Source organism: Cebus imitator, unplaced genomic scaffold (genome assembly GCF_001604975.1).
Source record: "Cebus imitator isolate Cc_AM_T3 unplaced genomic scaffold, Cebus_imitator-1.0 Scaffold68, whole genome shotgun sequence".
NCBI classification, from domain to species: domain Eukaryota; kingdom Metazoa; phylum Chordata; class Mammalia; order Primates; family Cebidae; genus Cebus; species Cebus imitator.
Genome location: NW_016107383.1, coordinates 5,703,687 through 5,714,617, shown reverse-complemented (window position 1 = coordinate 5,714,617; position 10,931 = coordinate 5,703,687). Strand labels below are relative to the sequence as shown.

The window sequence follows — 10,931 nt, the reverse complement described above, 5'->3', positions numbered from 1 at the left end:
AAAAAAAATGGTGGTGATATTTTCCAGAGTGTTACAGAAACTTATACAACACGGGCCTGCCCCTGTTTGACCTGGAAATGCTAGTTCAGGGAATGCATTAGCAACACAGCAGGAAACTTCGGCAGAGAAATCCTTTTGAAAGCAGAGACTGCATCCTCCAGAATGAACGAGAAATGGCGAACCAAACCTCACAGATTGTCCTTGAAAGATGGAAAATTAACTAGGTACTGTCGGGGGTGGGAACGCGGATGGCGGCGCTGGACGCCCCGTCTTCAGCCTCCCGACGCTTTCCTCCCCCAAAGCCATTTTAGTCAAAGGTCATGTGTGTGTCTTGTCAAAGGCCAGCTTCCAATGGAATCATTGTCCCCCGGGACAGCGGCCCCCTGACTACATCTGCATTGGAGAAATCCCAAAAGCAAACGGCCCAGTGCAAACAAGAGCAGTCCGCAGCAGCCGCCCCGGGCCCAGTTCCCAGGTCGCGGGGCTGCAGCCGAGGCCGCGTTCGCAGAGCCCGGGCCGGAGCAGGCGCCGAGCCGCCCGCAACATGACCCGCCGCGCCGATCGGGTACGGTATACGCCCCTCTCTACCCGTCCTCCATTGCTTGGGCTGCCGGGTCACAGCTGCCATTCTGTCAAGCGGAGAAACCTTGCGAAGGGCCTCCAGATTTGCCGGAAAACGGTCCCTGTTGGGCTGCGTTCCCGTGCACTCAGCTGGAGCAATTTGCAGGCGCGCAAATGGGGAGTGTAACTCAGTTCGAGTTTTCGTTGCCAGAGAATGGGCTTGTAAATATCGAGTTTGTCTCTGGTTTCTGGAAAACAACTTGCAGAGAGGGACTGTGGAGGACTCTCAGTTCACCCCGGCTCCAGACTGTGCAAGCGGCGACCTTCAGCCGTACCAGCCGCGGGGCATGGCGAGCTCGGCCCTCCCGGGCTTCTAGTTGATTACCTGTGGGACAGGGGCTTGGCAAGAAGGACGGGGATTTTTAAAACAATATGTTTAGTAACGTCCTCTGGACTCCCACCTGCCTCCTGGAGACAGAATCATCTCCCTGACGGAGGGAGCCCCTTCCCCACCGCGTGCCTCTGTTCACAGAGATGTTGACTGACGTGCACAATTCAGCGCAGCCAGTCTCTCTGCCCTTTGTCCTCTTCTGTTTGAACAGGCCTTTCAAATGGATCTGGCTAATTTTGGATTAGGATAGAGGGAGCCTGGGGTCGCAACTGATTATGGGTGCTTTTGATCTGGACTTGGAAATCTCCAAGGGCAAACACTGAGGAGCGTCCGCTGGGGCAGCGGGCACAGCCGGCTTTCAGGTGCGGAGCGGGGGTCAAAGGGTTCCAGTGATTGCTTCCACACTCTGGTTTTAACAAGTGAAGCACAAGCCGCTTCTCTTGTTCATTTTAACAAGTGAAGCACAAGCCGCTTCTCACTGATACAGGGAATGGAAACAAAAGCTGTGTGCCCAGCAGGATAAAGAGGTGACCCGATGTTGCTTATGTATTTATCGCATACCCAGTTCCACAGAGCACAAGAGGTTTTCCACACTTCTGCTCGTCAGGTATTTAATGGAGCTTCCGCTTTCCCCTGCAGTGCTCACCTCTGGCTGTCACCTCAGTTTTCTGCTCCTCTTCCCACCAAACTCCTTGAAAGAGTGGGTGGCATTTGCTGTCTCCCTGTCCTCACTACCCATTTGCTCCTTTACACCCAATCACCTGGCGTCTGCCCTCACCGCTGAGGGCCAACCTTTCACAAGACCACTGAAGACCTCCTTGTAACAAAACCATAGAGAATTTTCAACTCCACCCCCCTCCCATGCACACATACAGTCTCTGTGTCATTTTTAACTATGGGTCCTTTCCTCTCTCTGTTTCTGACTGTCCCAGATGCTGCAATTCTATGCTTCCCTGTTTCTCTTCTGACTTGTTTTAGTTACTATTTAATACTTAAAGGGCTTCATTTCATAAATGTCAGTGTGCACCGACCTTTCTGACTGACTCTCTTCCTGCGTCATTGTTGTCATATCTCTCTGGATGATCTCATTCACTCCAGTGGCTTCAGCCACTGCATATACATGGCATTTCCCAAACCTAGTCTAATCATTCTCCTCAAATTCCAGTCTCCACTTTGATGTCCCACGGAGCATCTTAAAATCAGCAAGTTCGGACCTAGACCTGTCTTCTCCCTTCTTCTCCTAGGCCTGCTCTTACTCTCCTCTTTGCTACTACTTAAATGACATTTCCCAAGTTGTCCAAGTCGGACACAACGGAATCACCCTAAGTTACTTCTTCCCTTTCATTCGTGACAGTCATCATCAAGCACTGTCTACTCTCCTTGCTGAGCATAATTCATACACACCTGTGTCTCCACCTACCCTACCACTGTTGTAATTAAGGCCAGTACTCCCTCAAATTCCATTCTGGTCACAACTTTCCATTAGTCTCATTTGGGGCCAGTCCTGCCCAGCCCATATCTCCATCTTGTCTCCACACTATGTCAAATGACCTTTCTTTTCCTTTTTTATTTTTTTCTTTTTCTGAGATGGAGTCTTGCTCTGTTGCCCAGACTGGAGTGCAGTGGTGCTGTCTCGGCTCACTGCAACCTCCACCTGCCAGGTTCAAGCAATTCTTCTGCCTCAGCCTCCCAAGTAGCTGAGATTACAGGTGCCCGCCACCATGCCTGACTAATTTTTTATTTTATTTTTTTATTTTTAGTGGAGACACGGTTTCACCATGTTGGCCTGGCTGGTTTTGAACTCTTGACCTCAAGTGATCTGCTTGCCTCAGCCTCCCAAAATGCTGGGACCATGCCCAGCCTGTGTCAAATGATATTTCTAAAATGCAATACGATCATGCAGTTCTTTTTTGAAAAGTCTTCAGCAGATTCCCATTTTTTCCTTTCAAGAATAATTTTGGTGTATACAGGTTCTCCACAACTTGCCTTTTACCTTCATTTTCATTGTTATTTCTTACTGCTCAATCCCTCTCCACATTTTATGCACCATTTTTGTATATTTTATATACATTTTGTCCACATCATATATGAATTTAGGCATGTTAAACTATTTATTAAGTAAGACTTTCTTCCTGTACTTCTGCGATGTCTGGGTCTAACCTCTGTCTTTCTTTAGACCCAGTTGAAAGCCCGGTTCTCTTGGAAACTGCACATCATCCTCTAGAATGGGTTAGGCGGCCCCCTCTTATTTTCCCAGAGCTTCCTTTATTCCTGTGGATCAGAGCACTTACCATTCTTTATTACAACTATTTATTTGCCCACCCACACCAATCCTTAGGGATCAACTCTTTTTGTCTTAGTATCATTAGAGTTAGTGCTTAGACCCAGCTGGGATGCTCAATGAATTTTTGTGCAATTCTTGTGAATGACTATTATATGTAAGCATTGAGTTAGATGACAGATACACAGAAGCTTTCAGGAAATTATCATCTATAATATAATAATATGCTAAGGAATAAAGATTAAGCATGATTATCAGGAAAAACATAGTTTTCCACTTATTTAGCAATGGCAGGGTTTAGACTTTCTGGATATTTGAGAATAATGCCTCGAGTCCCTGGGTCTATCAACTCCCTCTGTAATTCACATCTCAACAGGTGGGCTTCTCCTATTGCTATTGCGTCTATCCTAATTTTCCCCAAGGAAGAGCTGCAAGAAAGGCCTTTTGCAGTTTTGCCTCTGTTGACTTTGTGAAGGTAAAGGAATCCTCTTTAGGCTGGAATCTGGCATGAGACAAGGGCACTAAAGGCCTAGATAGGTGGGCTTCTAAGAGTCCATTGATAAGCTTACCCCAGAGAAAGCATCCAGAACCTCAGCGTGGGCCAGTGGACAGGCCCTCTAAAAACTTTCGAAAGTGATGGAGAATTTGGGATGCTAGAGATAAGAAAATGCAGTTTGATTTCCTAAAGAGAGAGATATGTGTAATCTAAACCTTCAGACAGAGAGGTGAATGATGTTAAGTTTGATAGGGAGTTATTTAAACTTGAAGTTGTTCTCAAACTATTTGAGACCAAGGTTCTTTTCAGGTATGGATGCACACTACTCGTCTCAGAAAAAAATGCAGGATACACCACCTATTGCACTTTGTAAGAACTTTCTGTGGGTTCATTACAAGTCAACCCAGAGACTCCTTTGAGTTGTAGTGAACCTCCAGTTAGGAATCTCTAATCAAAGGGATTAATTAATTCCGCAGATATTTGGGAGAGTGAAGTAGGTGGTGAGTAGTGGAACAATCATTAGTCAAATTATGCATGTTTTCTTTTTTGAGATGATCCTAGTATAATGTGTGCTAACGACCATGAACTTGGAGTCACAGGACCTGGGCTTACATCCCTGCTCTGCAATTGCTACTTGTGTAATTTTCTGAGAGATGGTTTTATTATCTATTAAAAAAGGACAGCAGGTGCTGGAAGATTTAACTAAAATAAAGTATGTGAACACATCTGGAACATGGTTTTACTCAATAAACTTTAATCAGTTCACAACATTGATTTCAGGAAGGCACAGACTGTGATCTTCTTCTGGATCACAAAAGTGCACATGGGCTGGATTAATGACTTGTGGAATGCATGTATTAAAGGAGAGCTGATTCATGGATGGATTGACATGTGAATGTCTGTAGTAGCATGCATGGGATCTGTCTTCATTCCTGTTTATTCAACGTCATTGATATCTGTAAAGTCATAACACAATGCTCCCATTTGCTGATAGAAAAGGCACAAGGATTAGGAGTCCCAAAGTTACCAATAAGTTATCATCTGTTTTGACTTTTAGTTTTTGGGGTGTGCGTATGCAGAGACAGATATAAAAAGTCTTATGCATGGATTCCAAAAGTCAGTTGCAAATTATTAGGTATGCGTATATGTCTATGACAGAAGGGGATGGGAAGGAGAGGGAAAGGGAAAGGGAGATTGAGAAAGGAAGAGACAGAGAGAGGAAAAGACAGAAAGTGAGAAGTGGGAGCTTTGTATAGTTAAGGTTTAGAGATTTAAATGGATGATAAAACCAGTAGTGATATGTTTCTTTTAAAATAAAGTTTTGTTTTATTAAAAGAGGTCTAGAGGCTGGGTGCAGTTGCTCATGCCTGTAATCCCAGCACTTTGGGAAACCAAGATGGGCAGATCACAAGGTCAAGAGATCGAGACCATCCTGGCCAACATGGTGAAACTCTGTCTGTACTAAAAATTCAAAAATTAGCTGGGTGTGGTGGTGCACGCCTGTAAACCCAGCTACCTGGGAGGCTGAGGCAGGAGAATTGCTTGAACCTGTGAGGAGGAGGTTGCAGTGAGCTGAGATCGTGTCACCGCACTCCAACCTAGGTGACAGAGTGAGACTTCATCTCAAAAAAAAGGGGCTTTAGAGTATAGAACATGAGACATGATAGTCATTGTACTTTGTATTGTTCAGACCATATTTAGAACTATTTTATCTAGTTCCAGGTGCTATACATTAATTTATTAGCACCTGTATTGTTTATTATTATTTGAGCACCTACTATGTGACAACCACCGTGCTAGATGTTGAAGACCACAGTGCCAAAGAAGACCTGATCTCATGGTATTTACGATGGAGCAGAGGTGTTAGATGAGGAACCAGATGATCTTAATTCAATATTATACTTGTTTTGATAGAGGAAGCTTAGGTCCCTGTGAGACCACCTGAGAAGGGATATTTAATCTAGACTTAATGGGATCAAGGTAAACATTCTATAGGAAGTAATGTCTAAATTGAGACCCAAAGGCTGAGTAGAGATGAGCAAGGTGAAGGTGGTGAAGGGAAGAGGGCTCCAAGCAGAGGTGTCAGTACCTTCGGTGGGCTGAGGGCAAGAGGGCTGTGCAAGGGACTAACGAAGGAATGCAAGAGAGGGGAGGGGATAAGAGAAGTGAGACTGGAATGGTGGCTGAGGCCAGAATGACATGACACTGTCCTTCATGAAGCTGTACTTGATCTTTACGAAAATGGGAAATGAATGCAGGTTGTAAGCAGGGCAGTGTCACAATCGGTTTGGGTTCTTGGAGAGATCAATCTGGCTGCAGTAAAAACAGTGAGTTGGAAAGATGGCTGGTAAGAGAGAGACCACTTAGGAGGCACTGTGTCATATAAGCAAGAAAAGAGGGTGGCCCTAAGCAAGAGGGTAGCAGGGAAGAAGACAAGAGTGGATTAATTCAAAAGCTAGCTAGGAATTATAAGGGTATGGTGCCAGACTGCAGGAATGCTGTAGGAAGGATCCGTGCAGGACATTTAACCTGCAAAAGAGAAGATTTAGAGGGTTATGATCTCTGTCTTTCCCTCTAATATGGAAGGGAGATATTCATTATGTTTGTCTTTGAGATAGCAGGGCTGGACCAAATGAATGAGAGACACAAGGAGATAAATTTCAGCTCAATACAATAAAGAATTTTCTAACAGGCATCCCAAGGCAACGAGTTCTTTATCACAGAGAAATTTAAGCAAAGTCTTGATACCAATTCTTGGAGAAGTTGGAGAAGCAGGAATATGGGTAGCCAGGCTGGAGGGCATTGATGTTTCTTCTCAACTCCAAGATTTTAAGATTCTGTGTGTAAAGTTCATATATCTGAGCTTGGCACTTAAGGTGTCCTGGGAGCCAGTCCTTTGCTGGGTGGCCACATGCCCTGGTTTCCTGGTATGGTCCTAGTGTACGGTTTCATTTCCTACAGCTATTAACAGCAGCCTTTTTCATGCTTGAAGGGGTCTTAGTTTGAACAGCATGTTTTATGACCATCCAGCCCTATGACTTGATTTTCCTGCCTTGACTCCTGACATACTGTTAGAACTCCCATGAACTACTCATACTAAACTATTTGTGACTCTCAGCGTAGACCAGGCATTTTACTGCAAGTTTGTTCACTTATGCCATTTCCTATGTCAGCAATACCCTTCCTCTCCACCTTCTAAATACCTTCTGGAAAATATACCTTTTCATTAAATCCTGATCTAAATTAAATGCTGAGTCCTTCATTAAGCCTTTTTTTTTTTTTTTTTTGAGACAGAGTTTCACTCTTGTTGCCCAGGCTGGAGTGCAGTGGCACGATCTTGGCTCACCACAACCTCTGTCTCCTGAGTTTAAGCGATTCTTGTGCCTCCATCTCTCGAGTAGCTGGGATTATAGGCATGCACCACCATACCGGGTTAATTATGTATTTTTAGTAGAGACAGGGTTTCACCATGTTGGTCAGGCTGGTCTTGAACTCCCAACCTCAGGTGATCCACCTGCCTCCCAAAGTTCTGGGATTATAGGCATGGGCCACCATGCCTAGCCTTTTTTCTTTTTAAATTGTCTTTTTATAATGTGATAGGTTGCATTATATTACTGAATATATAATTATTTTCACACTTTTTGAGCCCTTTCCCTAAGTTACCGTCTCCTAGAGTCTCCTAGAAGTAAGATACTAAGATCTGTGAAAAATACAGTAACCCATTGGAATGAATAGTGCTTTATTTGAAGCAATAATCTTTCAGGGGAAAATTCTCATTTATTAAAAAAAGGTCATATTGTCATTATATGAGTAATGCATACATTTTGTAGAAAAAAATTCAGCAAAGGAAAGTACAAAGAAGAAACAAAAATTCTCTACAATCTCACTATATAGAGATAAGTATATAAACTCATTAGTGAGTATCCCTTCTATGTTCTTATGTGTATGTAGTCTTAAAATTGGAATTATCCATAGCCTTCTGTAACCTGCTTTTCTTTAACAGCATACCACGAATATCACCCCATGCCATTAGATATTTTTCAAAAACGTAACCTTCAATGGGTGCATTGTATTCTAAATGTAGCTTCCTCATGATTTGTTTAGCAAACTCCGGCTAGATATCAGGCTATTTTCACATTTTTATGTTGCAAAAAGAACTATAATGACCATCACCCAAGACAAACATTCCGGCATCCATTTGGTCTGGGATATTTATATTTTCTAAGATGGCCAGACAATTATTGATGGAAAGAAGGATATTGAATTGCTAAGAAAGTATGAGTTTAAAAAAGGCAGACTTTGCTTTAAAAATGTCATTTTTATTTTATGTTACATATATCTATTACATATGAGATTTTTATATATGTGTATACACTTATTAGTCCTATAATTTAACGAGGCACCTTGTCTGATTTGGAAATGTCATCAATCTGTAGGCTTGGTACAGAAGGGATCAATAACCGATAAGTAAATTTCTTGAACAAAAAATTGAGTTTGAAATCTAAAAACTTCAGTGCCTTTGTATCAATGGGAGACATAATTTTGTTCATAAGCTAAATATAAGGGAAAGTGACATGTTTGCTCAGAAAAAAGATATTTCTTTTTTTTTTTTCTTTTTGAGACGGAGTTTCGCTCTTGTTACCCAGGCTGGAGTGCAGTGGCGCGATCTCGGCTCACCGCAACCTCCGCCTCCTGGGTTCAGGCAATTCTCCTGCCTCAACCTCCTGAGTAGCTGGGATTACAGGCACGCGCCACCATGCCCAGCTAATGTTTTGTATTTTTAGTAGAGACGGGGTTTCACCATGTTGACCAGGATGGTCTCGATCTCTTGACCTCGTGATCCACCCGCCTCGGCCTCCCAAAGTGCTGGGATTACAGGCTTGAGCCACCGCGCCCGACAGAAAAAAGATATTTCTGTGAAGAGAGGGGCACTGCCTAGTGCTTTGGTGTTTGGAGAAGGTATGAAGCCACAGACTTGAATCTGTATTCCAAAGCAAATTATTTGTCATCTTAAAGAATCAACAAGCAGGAACGTGTCCATTGTAGAGTGGAATGCTTTTATCTGAGGAGAAGTAGGCTTTGGGACACACTCTGAACCCATTTGACCTCTTTTTAATAGAATAAACGAAAGATGTTGTTATGGGTTGAATTGTATCCTCTCCCATTTCAAATGTTGAAGTCATAATCCCCAGTACCTTAGAAGGTGACCCTATTTAGAAACAGAGTCCTCAGAGAGGTATTCAAATTAAAGTAGGTCATCAGGATGAGTCCTAACCCAATATGACTGGTGTCTGTAAAAAAAAAGGAGAGATTTAGACACAGGAACACACACAGGGAAAAGATGGCCGTCTAAAAGCCATGGAGTGAAGCTGCAGATAAAACCAAACACCTTAATCTTGGACTTCTACTCTCCAGAATATGAGACGATATATTTCATTGTTTTTTTTTGTTTGTTTGTTCGTTTTGTTTTGACTCACTGCAAACTCCACCTCCTAGGTTCAAGCGATTCTCCTGCCTCAGCCCCCAAGTAGCTGGGACTACAGGCATGTTCCACCACACCCAGCTAATTTTTACATTTTTAGTAGAGATGGGGTTTCACCATGTTGGCCAGGTTGGTGTCAAATTCCTGATCACAAGTGATCTGTCTGCCTTGTCCTCCAAAGTGCTGGGATAACAGGCGTGAGCCACCACACCTGACTGATACGTTTCATTGTTTGAGCCACCAGCTACTTTGTTATATGGCAGCCTGAGTTAACTAACCCAGGTTTCTTGAAAGCATAATGGCCTTAGCATGGTTTCAGCTAGTAACACTCAGCTAGTAACATTGTTTCACTTTCCAGTCACCGGAGAGTTTACTCTTCATAGAAATGATCAGGACAGTGCTTTGCAGTCTCACAGCTTGCAAAGCGTTTTCATTTCTCTTATCTCCTTAACCCTGATCAAAGCATGTAAGATGGAAATTCTCATCCTCTCTGTTTTATAGACAGAAAACAGAGGTTCAGAAAGACTAAGTGAATGTTCACGGCTGCACAGCTTGGAAGTGATAGCACTGAAATGCAAACATGGATCTTCTGATGCTAAATATGGTGCTCTTTTAATTAAAACTAGATGCCGTTCCTCTTCATGGACATGTCAGATATTATCTTCCTTCTCTGAAGTTTGAAAAGACATAGACTGTAGCATGCTGAGCCACATTCCCCCATTTTTATAACTTTCATGAGAATGATTTTATAAGCCCTCTTGTTGGAATATATCTGAAGTCTGAAGGCACCTACTCTGTCTGCGTCATCATTATCAAATATTTACCAGGAATCCTTGGTTTAGGCCCTTGTGTTTACTTGCACAGAATATTTCTTCTCCACGTAGAAGCTTTGTTTACTGACAAAATAGGCTTTCTCAGTACACAGTTTGATTGCCCACAAATCCAACTGCAAAACTTCGGATATGTTGGATATATTTGAGTTTTTCCATCATTAATACTGTTCAGATATTAATTCAACACAGTGGCATGAGGGACGCCTACATTTTCCTGGAAGCTGCTTGACTTTAATCAGCAGGAACAAATGCAAGATTATTGTACGTTTTCCTTGGGTGACCTAAGCTTGTTCTTGGCACCTGTGAGTGCAGAGCGCTGGGTTGTCTCAGAGTGTTTCAGTGGCTTCTACACAGGGGACTTATTAGTTTTTAACCTTGGGGGTAATTCCATAAGAATGCAATTCTTTTCCTCCCTGAAAGAAAAAAACATTGCTTATGTTAGGTTATCCCTGTTATGCAATAAAACCAGTGGTTCCCAGATGGTGAAACTGTAAGAGATCTATAGGTAGGGTTATCAGATTTAGCAAAAACCAACAAAACAAAAGAGACAACAACAACAAAATCCCAGGATGCCCCAGTTAAATTTCAGTTTCAGATAAACAATGTATACTTTTTTAGGATAAATGCATGCCCAATATTGAAAATACTAAACAAATATTGTATCTGGCAACCCTATCTATAATTTTGTGGGTGAAATATTAATGATTTTTCAATATTTTAAAAGTGTATGAAAATTATGCATTTACCCAAGTAAGACTCCCAAGGTTACTGACAATGTGTTAAGTTTCTTGAGTTTGGTTGGGATTTTGTTTTTTGATTTAACTTGAAAGTGCTGCTCATTTCATGCTGCAACCACGACAATTATACTACCCATTCTCTCCTCCCCT

At 42.6% G+C, this 10,931-nt stretch overlaps 1 protein-coding gene across 2 annotated transcripts in view; it reads left to right on the top strand.

Annotated features, from left to right (window-relative positions):
* Nucleotides 1-244: 244 nt before the first annotated feature.
* Nucleotides 245-10,931, top strand: part of ENPP2 (ectonucleotide pyrophosphatase/phosphodiesterase 2) — a 119,497-nt gene continuing 108,810 nt past the window's right edge. For both annotated transcript variants that reach the window (XM_017530698.1, XM_017530697.1), the window contains exon 1: nt 245-565. In XM_017530698.1, coding sequence (XP_017386187.1) covers nt 545-565 — 21 coding nt within the window. In that variant the 5' untranslated portion in view covers nt 245-544. The remainder of the gene's footprint in view (nt 566-10,931) is intronic.